The following is a 16,191-nucleotide window of genomic DNA, read 5'->3' as shown; positions in this document are numbered from 1 at the left end:
GGCTTTGGTAACTTTTTCTGTAAAAGGAGAATAATGGGGTTATTGGAGGAAATGAAACCATATATTTAAAAGCACCTTGAGGAGGACTTCTCTGGTAGTCCAGTGGCTGAAATTCCATGCTCCCGATGCAGGAGGCCCAGGTTCAATCCCTGGTCAGGGAACTAGATCCCACACATCGCAACGAAGACTTGGCACAGCCAAATAAATGATAAATAAATATATATATTTTTAAGTTAATAAAAGCACCTTGAAAAGTATTAAGTGTTGTATAAATATGTTGTCGTTGTTTATTCACTAATTTGTATCTGATTCTTGTGACCCCCATGGACTGTAGACTGCCAGGCTCCTCTGTCCATGGGATTCTCCAGGCAAGAGTCCTGGAGTGGGTTGCTGTTTCCTCCCCCAGATCTTCCCGACCCATGGACTGAACCCGTGTCTCCTGCTATTGAGCCACCAGGGAAGCCCATATAAATATGACAAGTAAAGAAATGTCCCTATGAAAACAAACCCCCAAAACATTCTACTCACCTGTACATTATCCTCCTTAGTAAATGTTGCCCCCAAGCCCTGACACCATGCACTTTTTGCCAAGGGCTTCCTCGTGTGTTCACTTGCTTCTCTTTCCTGATGTTGACGCAGAGACGATTTTTAGCCTAGTTAGCACATTTCTGGACACAGGGGCTACTCATGGGGCAGCTGGTTGTATGTCCTGGTTGGGCCTGAGATGTATCCAAATTCTTGCTGTGATAGGGAATTATATACACCCTTGGTGTGTTTTTTTAATCCATTCAGTCTCTGGCATTTAACACACACCCAGAGATCTCTCTGGAAAAACTGGGGAAGTTGGTTTGAGTCACACCCACTGGGTCTTCCATGAGTTCTTGATAAATTACATGTTCCTCCATGGCACCTCTTACTTCATTTCCAATTTAGCAAGAAGTGCGTCTTAAAATTTAGAAATACGTAACTTATAAATATGCTTTCAGTGCTTTCTAGCCCCAAAACACAAATCTCTGTGCTTTCGCTGTCCTGAAATATATTCTGCTGAGATGATGTTTTCCTCTTCCTCTTCTAGACTGCCCCACATAGATTAATCTTCTTCAACACCTTTAGAGTCAGACCATTCCTGGAATCCCCAAACTCCAGTGTTTTCCCACTTCCCATTAGAAAGCGGTCAATTTCCTCCAGAGCCCATGATGTCTACCCATCTCCGTTTGCAGCCCACACTGCTTCTGTGTCTGTCAGCTGCACTCCAGTCCACCTGCAGTTGCCTCTGACTTATGCGCATACTCCAGACTCTCCTGCCTCTGCTCCTGTCTTTCCATTCCTACCTGCATATGGCCAAGTCCTGCCCATTCTTCCAGGCAGAGTTTAAATACCAGCTCTTTTGTGGAGTGATTTCTTCTTCTCAACTCTCAGTTGGTACTATCTGCTCTAGGGAGCTATGGCTTTCTTCTCCCTGTGTATACCCACAGTATCAGCACATGATAGATTCCCTATAAATATTCGCTAGGCAACACAGATGAATGGAATTAATCTAAAGAGCCTTTAGGGAGTATCCCATTAGACTATGGATCAATCCAAAAATTAAAGGTTGTCTTTTCTTTAAAAGTAGTTATTTATAATCATTTCTACTGTCTTAGTTCCCCAGCTGACCCCTTGCTGAGTTCTCTGCCTGTTTTTGCTTTTTTTCCACATTAAATTTACAGTTTATATCAAGCTCGATTGTTGTTCTTTTTTTTCCTGTTCCCACTGTTCTCATATCTCTTTACAATGTATGCAATTACATGAGCTGCCTTAGAGAGTGAGATTAGGTTTTAAATCTTGTGATTAACCTTTCACATTAGGAGATTGCCAGCTCCAAATTTCTCCTGCACTTCTCTTGTTTTGCTTTGGACTAATTTCTCTATTTCATCTCTTTTGTTTTGTGTTACTTGGTAACTCGATTCTTAGCTGCATCCGACCAGCTTAGGAGAATTTCTTGCCTTGCTACATTTTATAGAATGACTCGTTTGCATAAAATCAAACAAATCTATACATGTTGAAAAACACTCTGCATAAATCTGTCTGGTAAGAGTTTCCAGGTGGTTGCCAGAATTGCAAAGTTCTTGTTATTCTGATATTTTGAACACAGGATTTTAGGAGATGTTTTGAAATTTTACTGAAAATGCAAATTCCATGTATTTGCACATGGAAGATTTTCCTAAATAGACAACTACTTAGCTTTAAATTGGAACATGAAATTGGAAATCTTTTCAAATTCATAAAATGCTGAGTTTTTGGTCTATATCTGTTGAATTCTTATTTTTATCCAATTTTTTAATTATAAAAAGAAAAAATCCTTAGCATTTAGAAGGCCACTTTTGCGTGTGCAGTAGAAAGTTTTTTGCCACTGACCCAGCAAAAATGATAAAGATGTGTATTTTTAAAAATACATACACATGATACATTCCTTCAGGAAATGAATAATATATGAGTAAACAAGATATTAGATTTTTTAAAGTCTTTTTCTTAAGATCCTTGCAAGAACTTCCAAGAATACTTGATTTCCTGGCAGTTTGAATACAACTAACATGAACAATCAGTATTTAGACCTATGAAAGAGGTTCATTTATAGTAATTGGTTATAGACAACAGCCTAGGATAAAGTTAATTCCAACCTTATCTGAAAACCCTAACAGTGTTAAAATGGATGTCTAACGTGTTATTAGTGATATTTCATCTGAGGACCTTATCAAGTTGCACACAGCAAAGCCCTTGTCATTGTTTTTTACTCTCCCAGTGTTAGGATATGTTTCATTAATGCACAGCAGTTTTGTTCTATGCTTTACATTTGGAAACAGATTTAAGTATTAAGTGCCTCTAATGTCTGCAGCCAGGGAATCCTCTCCGAATTTGTAACAGTGACCAGAACAGACCGCACTACACTCTCCAAATGGTGCAGTTTTGCATTTGAATGTCTGAATTATCCCGGTTTCTTAGAGACGACCACAACGCCAACATCTTAAATCCTCAAAATACTGTCCGCTTCATTGAATGCTCGTGATCTAAGCATATGTGTAATTATTCTGTAATTCTCCCCAAAATGTGATTCCTTGGAAATGCATACTAGGTTTCTCCTATTGTAAATGCAATGACTATTTCTTTGTGGCCACTTCTTTAAATACGGTAACAAGCAAGTCTGTGTGTCTGGGTGAACCGCCTTGATAATGATGATTTCTTCCCAAGCTCTCCTTGGGACACCCATTGGGGAAAATGTGCCCTGCATTTGTGTAAGAGCTGGGACCCTGATCACAAAAAGACCACTTAAGATGGTGTACATTACAACTAGAGGATTTCTTGCCAGAAACAGGCCTAATGTCACTCACAATAGCCTTAGAAATCGTCTCAGAGAGTACGTTGGCCTTTGCGCGTGTTACCAGAGCCAGCTGTGGTAATTCATGGCTGCGTACAGATTTTAGAGAAGAATAGACTCCCATGCTCCTTAAAAAAGCTTTGGATGTGGTCCACCATGGAAAATTAAAACATACACTTTAGAAACTGACAGCTGGAAAGAAAAGTGGTGGTGGAGGGGGGTGGGAAGAAGTAGACCAGATGGTTGGGGTGTATTTTAACTTTGGTTTTTCTTTTAAAGATTTGCAGATGTTTCGGGAGAACCCATCAGTGGGAACCACCTTGGGGTTAGAGCAATTGTTGCAAACTGAGCTCCTGTGTATGTGGAAGTCTTTTGCAAATGGTTAATGCCCCATTCTGATGTGGCTGGGCTGTTGTTATTACAGCCCCTCATTAATTCCAAGGCGAGTCAGTTAATTTGGCCTTTTGGTTTAGCAGAGTGCAGTGGTTTTGTGGCTGTTTACTGGTAAATACAAACGAGCGTGGTGTTGGGAGTTGGGGGGAGGGCGAGTGGGGGGAAGAAAGTCAACTTGCAGGGTCATAGCTACACTGTGGATAATTTGATAATCACTCCACAGCAGGTGTTTGTATTGAGTAATTCCTCCTCTTGGCATAATTTTGCAAATCACTTGGCTTTTACAGCCCATGCTGTTCCTGCAGCACCATTTCTAATGGTAGCGTTCCGAATGATCTCAGCATCGCGTGAGCAGGGACATTAGCTTCCTCCTGGTCCATGTCACTTACTTGTTTATTCTTGGCAATACAGTTTTTAGAAATTTAAAATCTGGGAGAAAATGGGGGGCTAGAGTAGGAAAGTCCGTCTTATTGATCATTTAAAAGAATTTTAAAGTTTGAATTAAGGGAAAGCTGTTTTGATCTTTTCAAAATTACGCAAGCCACAAATGAAGAAATGAAAAGTTGGCACCTTTGGCTCTGAAGAGGGGAAAACAGCAGCTGGAAGCAGGGGGAAGGAGTCAGGAAATGAAGGGCAGGGGTGGGCAACAGCCCTGATAGTAGAGGCCTGTCCTCTGCACTGAAGAGGCCCTCACGAGCGATGCCGAGGCTGTGCCTCCATTAGATTTAAAGAGACCAATTGTATGTTGTAAAGTAAATTTTAGAAGTTTAAAAGCAACGAAGGACTGCTTATCGCTATTCTCTGGAACTCTGCATTCAATTGGGTATATCTTTCCCTTTCTCCCTGGCTTTTCACTTCTCTTTTTTCCTCAGCTGTTTGTAAAGCCTCCTCAGACAACCACTTTGCCTTCTTGCATTTCTTTTTCTTTGGGATGGTTTTGGTCACTGCCTCCTGTACAGTGTTACAAACCTCTGAAGCTAAAGCTCCAGTACTTTGGCCACCTGATGCAAAGAGCCGACTCGTTGGAAAAGACCCTGATGTTGGGAAAGATTGAAGGCAAAAGGAGAAGAGGGTGGCAGAGAATGAGATGGTTAGAGCACTTCACTGACGCGATGGACATGAATTTGAGCAAACTCCAGGAGATGGTGAAGGACAGGGAAGCCTGGCCTGCTGCAGTCCATTGCAGAGTGTGACACAACTTACAGACTGAACAACAGCAACAAAAGAAATGAAAGAAAGAAATTATGAACTCAGGACCCACTGTGTTGCTTAGAGATTTGGATCGCTTCCCAAGGAAAGAATGATGTGTATAAGATCAGCAAAGGATTTCTGAGTTCTTCATGTCTGTTTATATTTATTTTTAAAGTACTGTGATGTATCATTTATCTGGATATTATTTATTTGTCAATCTGAAGAGAATGCAAATTTAAAACGGCTTCTGAGCAGTCAAAATATGTGTTCCTAAATCTGCTCACTAACTTTATGACTGAGAAACCCCTCAATACTCACTCAGAGCCTAATTACTTGTATGTTACAAATACTTCTAACACATGTGGATATCCGCTTCTCCAGCTCATAAAAGATTAGCAGGAGCATAGCAGATGGGGAACAAATGAGGAGAAGATCTCAGACATACTGGGAGCAGTAAGAAATAATAGCTGACAGCTTGATTGTGAAGGGGGAGACAGAAAATCCATATAAAGCAAACATAACGTGATGAAAGCTTAGCAGTCTGGAACCATTAGGGGTTTATAATTTACCAATCCCAGAAGGACTCACTCTGTTGTAGGATAGAATAAAAACTGATGCTTGTAATTATGATTTCGAGTCATCAAGAAAAAAACTGTGTTGTTAAATGTGCCTGTCTTTTAAAAAGGAATATTTAGAATAATTTCCACTGGCACTGGCTAACATTAAAATGCAGGCCTTTGTGCTTGAAAAGCTGACCTTTGGTAGTTTGGAAATTTCTATTTATGTGGAGATTATTTCTCTCTCCATAATGCCAAATAATTAGTACATAAAAATTCCTTGTGCTCTGAGTTTTGGCATAGCCAAATGTTCTTACTCAAACTGAATTTTGTAACTATAATTCTTTCTCTAGTGACACACTGGTACAGTGAGGGGAGAAGAAACACTAAAATGAGCCAGAAAGGTTTTTTGGTCCCTGCTCTACCTCTGAGATGCCAGGTGTTACGGGGAAAGTCAATTAATTCTCTGGTGCTCAGTTTCTTACCCATTCAATGGGGTTCTCTGATTCCATACAATTTGACTAAGATTTTTTTGAGATAGTAGCTCGATAAATGATAGGTGATTCTCCTTGTGCTTGATTCAGAGACGGAGTACACAGGTTGCCTTCCATCCTGTGGGGATTAGGGAGACTCACCTCAAACTTTATCCTCACCAGCATCCTGTTAAGATATTTTAAAATGATTCTAAAAGAGCTTGGAGCCAAAAATGTTAATTACTTTTATTTCTGAGTGGTGAGAACACAGAAGATTTTTCTTTTCTTATGCTTTTCTCATACTTCCAACATTTCTAAAACAAACAGGTATTATGAAGAACAAAGTATAGAAGCTATTTTTAAAAATATAGACACAAAAGAAAAATTTGAGGCCTTTTAAACACTTAAAGAAATTCAGTCTTAAAGACAGAGCTCATTCAAAATGTTGTTGTTCAGTCGCTAAGTGTCTGACTTTTTGTGACCGCCAGGCCTCCCTGTTTCTATCTCCCGGAGTCTGCCCAAGTTCGAGTCCATTGAATTGGTGATGCTATCTAACCATCTCATCCTCTTTCTCCCTCTTCTCCTTTTACTTTCACTCTTTCCCAGAATTGGGATCTTTTCCAATGAGTTGGCTCTCCATATTGGCTGGGCAAAGTATTAGAGCTTCAGCTTCAGCTTCAGTCCTTCCAATGAATACTCGGGACTGATTTCCTTTAGGATTGACTGGTTTGATTTCCTTGTAATCCAAGGGTCTCTCAAGAATCTTCTCCAGCACCACAATTTGAAAGCATCAGTTCTTCAGCACTCAGCCTTCTTTATGATCCAACTCTCACCACCATACATGACTGCTGGAAAAACCATAGCTTTGACAAGACGGGCCTTTGTCAACACAGTGATGCCTCTGTTTTTTAATACACTGTCTAGAATTGTCATAACTTTCCTTTCAAGGGGCAAGCGTCTTTTTTAATTTCATGGAAACTTGGCAACTGTTTTCTCTGCCACATTCAAGACTCTCAAAATCAGTGGCAATTTTTCAGACTTGAGGAGTAGCAGTGGCATCCAGCAAACCAGGGAAATGACATTAAAAGAAAAGTCCCCAAATAAACAACCACTTGTAACCCTGGACTCCCAGCTGCCTCTGTCTTCTAGATTATCATGGCAAAATATCCTCCTTGCTAGGAATAATCTTCATTGTGACTTGTCAAACACTAATAAGAAAGGAGCATTTTTCTAGACTCCGAATCTCTGGGTAATTTCCCCAGGATCATCTCCTTGGGTGATTGTTAGAAAATCTGCAGCCTACCCGAAACCTGTCTAAAAACAGTGGAGAAATAGGAAAGGATCCAGGAGGCTGATGAAGCTCTGTGGATATTTAATGTCCCAGGAAACTGGGCTGCTTGAATGCTAGCAACTTGGAAACCAGTCAACTGCAGTTGAGGAAAAGGGGCCTGGCTGGGACAGCCCCAACTTGGCAACAGCTTGTGGGGAGTAAATCCTCTCACTCAAGGTTTTGCTTAATCTGAATACATTCAGTTTCAAAATCTGCCCTTGATCTAAGCCCCTTAAGCTTCTGGGGGAGAACTAAGGGCCTTCAGGGTCAATGCCAATAACAAAAGATGAGAAAAATGCCCCTTTCCTCATATCTCATTGCTGCATTCTATAAATTGTTAACTTACTGCAGAAAATGTTTCCTTTCAATGAAGTTGTCTTTGAGGATCCCTCCTCCCTTCATTTTAAGATGACATTGAATGCTTCCTTTTTTTAAGACGTTCAACATGGTTAATAGAAGGAACACCAGACAAAAGGTTAGAAAGTCTGAGTTATAACCCTGAAGGTGCCCCACCAGCAGTGGGACTGTGGCAGATCAGCTGCTCTGAACCTCAGTGTCATCAGTACAGTGAGGTATTCGGGCCAGACATATTTTTCTTCTAACTGTGGTCTTTGTTCAGAGAAGGCAATGGCAACCCACTCCAGTACTCTTGCCTGGAAAATCCCATGGACGGAGGAGCCTGGTAGGCTGCAGACCATGGGGTCGCTAGTAGTCGGACACGACTGAGTGGCTTCACTTTCACTTTTCACTCTCATGCATTGGAGAAGGAAATGCAACCCACTCCAGTGTTCTCGCCTGGAGAAACCTAGGGACGGAGGAGCCTGGCGGGCTGCCGTCTATGGGGTCGCACAGAGTCAGACACGACTGAAGTGACTTAGCAGCAGCAGTAGTGGTCTTTGTAGCATTTGTCTTTAAAGGTACTTTCTCAGGGATGTGTGTTAGTCACTCAGTCGTGTCTTACTCTTTATGACCTCATGGCCCTGCCAGGCTCTTCTGTCCATGGAATTCTCCAGGCAAGAATACTGGAGTGGGATGGAGTTGTTGTTCGTCGCTTAGCCGTGCCCAACTCTTTAGATCCCATGGACTGCAGCACACCAGGCTTCCCTGTCCTTCACCACCTCCCAGAGTTTGTTCAGACTCATGTCCATTGAGTCGGTGATGCCTCCAACCATCTCATCCTTTGTCATCCCCTTCTCCTCCTGCCTTCAATCTTTCCCAGCATCAGGGTCTTTTCCAGTGAATTGATTCTTTGCATCAGGTGGCTGAAGTACTGAAGTTTCAGCTTCAGCATCAGTCCTTCCATGAATATTCAGGACTGATTTCCTTCAGGACTGACTGACTGGTTTGATCTCCTTGCAGTCTGAGGGACTCTCAGGTGTCTTCTCCAACACCACAGTTCAAAAGCATCAATTCTTCCACACTCAGCCTTCTTTATGGTCCAATTCGCAGCCATGAAATTAAAAGACGCTTACTCCTTGGAAGGAAAGTTATGACCAACCTAGATAGCATATTCAAAAGCAGAGACATTACTTTGCCAACAAAGGTCCATCTAGTCAAGGCTGTGGTTTTTCCAGTGGTCATGTATGGATGTGAGAGTTGGACTGTGAAGAAGGCTGAGCACCAAAGAATTGATGCTTTTGAACTGTGGTGTTGGAGAAGACTCTTGAGTCTCTTGGACTGCAAGGAGATACAACTGGTCCATTCTGATGATCAGCCCTGGGATTTCTTTGGAAGGAATGATGCTAAAGCTGAAACTCCAGTACTTTGGCGACCTCATGTGAAGAGTTGACTCATTGGAAAAGACTCTGATGCTGGGAGGAATTGGGGGCAAGAGGAGAAGGGGACGACAGAGGATGAGATGGCTGGATGGCATCACTGACTCGATGGACGTGAGTCTGAGTGAACTCCGGGAGTTGGTAATGGACAGGGAGGCCCGGCGTGCTGCGACTCATGGGGTCTCAAAGAATCAGACACGACTGAGCGACTGATCTGATCTGATACATGACTACTGGGAAAAACCATAGCTTTGACTATATGGACCTTTGTTGGCAAAGTGATGTCTCTGCTTTTTAGTATGCTGTCTTGGTTGGTCATAGCTTTTCTTCCAAGGAGCAAGCTTCTTTTAACTTCATGGCTGTTGTCACCATCTGCAGTGATTTTGGAGCCCAGAAAATAAAGTCTGTCATTGTTTCAACTGTTTCCCCATCTATTTGCCATGAAGTGGTAGGACTGGATGCTATGATCTTCATGTTTTGAATGTTGAGTTTTAAGCCAGCTTTTTCACTCTCCTCTTTTACCTTCATCAAGAGGCTCTTTAGTGGGTAGCATTCCCTTCTCCAGGGAATCTTCCCAACCCGAGGATCGAACCCAGGTATCCTGCATTGCAGGCAGATCCTTTACAGTCTGAGCCACAAGGGAAGCCCATTCCCAGGGGTAGGGTGATTATAATGAAATAAGTTTGGTGAACACTGAAGACCAAGTTGCTCCTTGGAGATTCACAGTCTTATTAGCATATTAAAGGCTCTGAGAAGTCCTGTAGTAGAGAAATTTTTTCAAATGTTTTCAAACCAGTATTTCCCAAATTTCTTTACTAAACCAGGAAGCCCTTTTGTCTGGTAATTCCCACTGTGAAGCCAGAGTCCCTTTCTGACAATGACAGAAAAGGTTCTGTGTCTGGTCTCCATTTTAGCAGTTACATGAGTATTTATGTAGAGGATGTGATCAAAGTCAAGGCATGATATATTTTACATTGTTGGAGGCTCAAGATTGGGAGATATAATTTATTCATTGGTTTGGGGAAGTAGGATCTGAAGCTACCCAGTAGTTACCTTAGTTTCTATGGCTGTTGTAACAAATTGTCACACATTTGGTGGCTGAAAACAGCAGAAATGTATTTTCTCATGGCTATGTTGCAGGAAGGGGGACCCCTTCCAGGGCCCCAAACTGGGCTCTTGTCTAACACTTGAAAATGAATTGTCCAAGGAGACACATGTGCTGACAAAGCAAGAGATTTTATTGGGAAAGGGCACCTGGGTGGAGAGCAGTAGGGCAAGGGAACCCAGGAGAACTGCTCTGCCACATGGCTTGAGTGTTGGGTTTTATGGTGATGGGATTAGTTTCTGGGTTGTCTTTAGCCAATCATTCTGACTCAGAGTGCTTCCCGGTGGTGCATGCCTTGTTCTGCCAAGATGGATGCCAGAGAGGATTCTGGGAGGTGGTCGGACATGTGGTGTCTCCTTTTGACCTTTCTTGAACTCTTCCGGTTGGTGGAGGCCTATTAGTTCTGTGTTCCTTACCAGGACCTCCTGTCGTAAAACAACTCATGCAAATAGTTAACTATGGTACCTGGCCAGGGTAGACGGTTTCAATCAGTGTGCTTCCCCTAACAGATATTTTATTGACATTGCGTAGTCTGTATACAAATGCAATTGCAAGTTCCTATGTGTAATATAAGACCCTCTGTCCCAGGCGTAAAAGCAGAATTAATGTAGTAGTGAAATGAGTATGAATTCCATTAGTCAAACTATGGGCCCAGACCTGTCACTTAATATCTACATCACCTTAGGAAAGTTATTTAATCTTCAAAACCTCAGTTTTCTCATCTGTAAAATGGAGATGATCATAGGACCCACCTCTGTAGAGCTGCTATGAGGATTAAATGAGATGAAGACTGTAAAGAACTTAGCACAATTCCTAGTGCTTAATTGTGTCTGACTCTTTGTGACCCTTTGGGCTCTTTGTGACCCACCAGGCTTTTCTGTCCAAGGGATTTTTCAGGGAAGAATACTGGAGTGGGTTGACGTTTTCTTTCTCCAGGAAATCTTCCTGACTCAGGGATTGACCCCTCATCTCCTGTGTCTCCTGCGTTGCAGGTGGATTCTTTATGCGCTAAACCGTAGGAGAAGCCCAGCACATTGCCTGGTTAATACTAAATGCTTAATACCTCCTGGCTGTTATGGCAATGCATCTAATCAGGGGTGGAGGTGTGTTCTGGGAGACCCCTAAAGCAGTAGGAGCGATGTGTAAACATCTGGAATCGTGGCATATGAGGATGACTATCCTTGGGGGGCACGAGATCTGTCTTCAGACATACGGGTGTAGGCCTTTAAGGCACAGCGATACCAGATAGCAGCCACCATGGGCTTGGAAGTAAAAGTCCCTTGTGATTTCTGGCTGTTGGAAGAACTCAAAGAAGGCCAGAAAGGAGTAAGAGATGGCACAGCTAGCTGGGATCTAGACAATAACAATGACAGGACACTTACAATGTGGACATGGATGATGATTGGGCCACCAAGAACAATTTATGAAAACCAGATATACACCCTTAAAATAGAATGTGGACCTAAATACCCAGAAGCACCTCCCTTTTGTACAATTTGTAACAAAAAGTCATCTGAATGGAGTTAATAATTCTAATGGAGTGGTGGACCCAAGAACCATGTCAGTGCTAGCAGAGTGGCCAGATTCATATAGCATCAGAGTTGTTCTGCAAGAGCTTTGGTGCCTAATGGTGTCTAAAGAAAATATGAAGCTCCCCCAGCTGCCTGAGACACTCCCTGGTAGTTCAGATGGTAAAGAATCTGCCTACAATGCAGGAGACCTCGGTTCAATCCCTGGGTTAGGAAGATTCCCCTGGAGAAGGAAATGGCAACCCACTCCAGTTTTCTTGCCTGGAGAATCCCATGGACAGAGGAGCCTGGCGGGCTACAGTCCATAGGGTCGCACAGAGTTGGGCATGACTGAAGCAACTTAGCATGCATACACCAGCCTGGGAAATGAATATTGGGTTCTCACCCCTGTCACCCTCTGTTGTCATCATCAGCTGATGTGTTTGTGTGTGTGTATGTTTTTCTTTGTTTTGTTTTTTTAGCTCAGGCTTTGATAAGGTGAAAAAAATAGTCATCAGGGGTGCTGAGACCTGCCAGCCCTCGGAGTCCTTGGTGGTTACACTTGGAGAAAGGCCCCAGAAAGCACATGCAAGCACACACAATCTCTCTGAATGAATTGTTTTCTTTTCCTGTAATTGCTTTGCTCTTAAAAATTGAAGAAGTTATAAACAGGGCTCTCATTTGGTCATCCTTGCAATTCATTTAGGTCTAATTTGAAAGCTGACAACCGGAACAAAAAGAACATTGAATTTGGTGCATACTTTGGTTTTGGTACTGCTGCTTCTCTTGGTTGTTAGCAGGGATTAAGAAAGAACTCAGTGTGCACAGCAAATCCTTGAAACTCCTGGCAAATGGCTGATTTTTCCACTTTTCTGTTCAGGACCACTAAATGCTTAGATGTGGATGCATACCGAAATAAAAGCATTTCATTGTGTTCCAAGATTATATATATATATATATATGAAAGGCAATGCCAAAGAATGCTCAAACTACTGCACTCATCTCACACACCAGTAAAGCTCAAAATTCTCCAAGCCAGGCTTCAGCAATACGTGAACCATGAGCTCCTAGATGTTCAAGCTGGTTTTAGAAAAGGCAGAGGAACCAGAGATCAAACTGCCAACATCCGCTGGATCATCGAAAAAGCAAGAGAGTTCCAGAAAAACATCTATTTCTGCTTTATTGACTATGCCAAAGCCTTTGACTGTGTGGATCACAATAAACTGTGGAAAATTCTGAAAGAGATGGGAATACCAGACCACCTGACCTGCCTCTTGAGAAACCTGTATGCAGGTCAGGAAGCAACAGTTAGAACTGGACATGGGACAACAGACTGGTTCCAAATAGGAAAAGGAGTATGTCAAGGCTGTATATTGTCACCCTGCTTATTTAACTTATATGCAGAGTACATCATGAGAAACGCTGGACTGGAAGAAACACAAGCTAGAATCAAGATTTCCGGGAGAAATATCAATAATCTCAGATATGCAGATGACACCACCCTTATGGCAGAAAGTGAAGAGGAACTAAAAAGCCTCTTGATGAAAGTGAAAGAGGAGAGTGAAAAAGTTGGCTTAAAGCTCAACATTCAGAAAACGAAAATCATGGCATCTGGTCCCATCACTTCATGGGAAATAGATGGGGAAACAGTGGAAACTGTGTCAGACTTTATTTTTCTGGGCTCCAAAATCACTGCAGGTGGTGACTGCAGCCATGAAATTAAAAGACGCTTACTCCTTGGAAGGAAAGTTATGACCAACCTAGATAGCATATTGAAAAGCAGAGACATTACTTTGCCAACAAAGTTCCATCTAGTCAAGGCTATGGTTTTTCCAGTGGTCATGTATGGATGTGAGAGTTGGACTGTGAAGAAAGCTGAGCACTGAAGAATTGATGCTTTTGAACTGTGGTGTTGAAGAAGACTCTTGAGAGTCCCTTGGACTGCAAGGAGATCCAACCAGTCCATCCTAAAGGAGACCAGTCCTGGGTGTTCACTGGAAGGACTGATGCTAAGGCTGAAACTCCAATACTTTGGCCACCTCATGTGAAGAGTTGACTCATTGGAAAAGACCCTGATGCTGGGAGAGATTGGGGGCAGGAGGAGAAGGGGACGACAGAGGATGAGATGGCTGGATAGCATCACCGACTTGAAGCACATGAGTTTGGGTGAACTCCAGGAGTTGGTGATGGACAGGGAGGCTTGGCATGCTGTGATTCATGGGGTCACAAAGAGTCGGACATGACTGAGCGACTGAACTGAACTGAACTGAACTGAATTCTCGTTGTTGTTTTTCAAGAGCTAGAAATCCAACTTAAACTCAATTTTTTAGAAAAGGAAATTAGTAACTTTACCCCTAACTTTGGTCTTCCTTTGTGGCTCGGCTGGTAAAGAATCCGCCTGCAGTGCGGGAGTCCTGGGTTCGATCCCTGGGTTGGGAATATCCCCTGGAGAAGGGAAAGGCTACCCACTCCAGTATTCTGGCCTGGAGAACTCCATGGACTGTATAGTCCATGGGGTCGCAAAGAGTCAGACATGACTGAGTGACTTTCACTCTCACTTTCACCCCTAACTTAAAAGTTTAGGGAAACACTAACTTTGAGCCTCATTACATACATAGATTTAGACACTGTCCTTAGGATTTGTCTTTTTCTCTCCACCACTCTGTCTATCGTGCCTTTCCTCTGTGTTGATTCTATTCTTAGGTAGACTGTGCTCTCATAGGGTAAAGATTGTTGCCAAGGACACCAAGCTTTCTCTTAACTCCTCAGCGATTCAACCAATTTCCAAAATATCCTGAAATTGATTTTCCAGGTTGTCAGGGTCCTGTAGCAGAGGCAGTTTTTCAGATGTGAGCAATCCAGGGTTGAACTCTGAACAACCAAGCCTGGGTCACATGTCTATTCCTGAACCAACCCCATAAGCAAGGATTTGAAATGCTCTGTGTGACCACCTTGGATCACACATTTGTTCCTGAGCTGCACCCCATCCCCCCAGCTTACTAGTGGGGAGATGGGGTTTCTAAGCACACTCAAGTAGCTTTCCCAGAAGGTGTGAGAATGAATGAAAGACAAATGAAAGCGATATATGTGTGTCCCCTATGGCTGCATTAGGGACCTGGTGGCAGATAGTGAATAGAATCTTTCCTCTACCTGGCTGACTGCTCATCTGTTGTTCTGGCTGGTTCACTGTGCCCTCGGTAGAGTCTAGGTGGAGAAAGGCTGAGATTCATTCAGATACCAGTGTTAACATTCTCTGGTTTGTCCAGATACCAGCATTAACATTTCTCTAATTCACTCAGATACCAGCATTAATCTTCTCTGATTCATTCAGATACCAGCGTTACCAACATACCAAGATACCAGACACCAACATTCTCTGGGGCTGTCCCCCTCCTGTGTCCAGTGGACCCAAAGCTCCTGAGTGTATAATGTATCACCCAACCGGGACCACTGTGAGAGTGAAAGGAAATAAGTATTCTAGGACAACAGGCAGAAGCCAGGGCTGTCCCAGGGACTCTGGGACGTGTAACTGTCCTGTATTCTGCCAGTGTTGACAGAACCCTTACTGTGCTGGCTCTGGGGCAAAGCAGCGAAAAGGGTGTTAATTTGGGATGTTTGTTCCAGCTTCTTTCTCTCCATGAACTGTAGCCTGCCAGTGTCCTCTGTCTGTGGGATTTCCCAGGCAAGAATACTGGAGTGGGTTGCCATTTCCTTCTCCAACAAATCCAAGAATGCAGGATATTCCCATTTATGAGTGTCTTCTTAGTGTCTTTCATCAAAGTTTTACAGTTTTCATTGCACAGATCTTTTACCTCCTTGGTTAAATTAATTTCTAAATATTTCATTTTTTGATTGCATTGTAAATGGGAATTTTAAATTTCTTTTTTGATTAGTTTGTTCTTAGTATATAGTATAGTATATAGAAACACAACTGATTTTTATATGTTGATTTTATATCCTATAACTTTACTGAATCCATTTATTAGTTCTAACAATATTTTACTGGAATCTTTAGGATTTTCTTTATATAAGATCACATCGTCTACAAACAGGGATAGTCTAACTCTTTCCTTTCCAATTTGGATGCCCTTTACTTCTTTTGCTTGCCTAATTGCTCTGGCTACATTTTCCAGTGTTTTCTTTTAAATGTGGTTGACATACAATACTAAATTTGTTTCAAGTGTACAGCATGGTGATTCAACATTTAAATACATGACAAAATTCTGGTACTATATTGATTGGAAATGAAAGAGTGGGTACCCTTGTCTTATTCCTGGTCTTAGAAGAAGAGCTTTCAACTTTTCACTATTAATTTTGATGTTAGCTGTGGGTTTGTGATATATGGCCTTTATCATGTTGAGATACATTCCTTCTGTACTTAAGTTGCTGAGAATTTTTATCATGAAAAAAAATGTTGAATTTTTCAAGTGCTTTTTCTGTGTCTGTTGAGATGATTATATGATTTTATCCTTTATTCTGCTAATGTGGTGTATCACATTTGTTG

At 42.2% G+C, this 16,191-nt stretch overlaps 1 protein-coding gene across 1 annotated transcript in view; it reads left to right on the top strand.

Moving 5' to 3' along the window:
• The window catches only part of LOC133240934 (ubiquitin-conjugating enzyme E2 variant 1-like), a 48,235-nt gene that overhangs the window by 151 nt on the left and 31,893 nt on the right, over window positions 1–16,191 (top strand). The window contains exons 2-3 of the mRNA XM_061405917.1: window positions 11,410–11,594; window positions 11,722–11,870. Coding sequence (XP_061261901.1) covers window positions 11,410–11,594; window positions 11,722–11,870 — 334 coding nt within the window. The remainder of the gene's footprint in view (window positions 1–11,409; window positions 11,595–11,721; window positions 11,871–16,191) is intronic.

The sequence above is a fragment of the Bos javanicus genome, chromosome 29 (assembly GCF_032452875.1).
Source record: "Bos javanicus breed banteng chromosome 29, ARS-OSU_banteng_1.0, whole genome shotgun sequence".
Lineage (NCBI taxonomy): Eukaryota > Metazoa > Chordata > Mammalia > Artiodactyla > Bovidae > Bos > Bos javanicus.
This window is presented reverse-complemented; position numbering and strand designations above follow the sequence as displayed.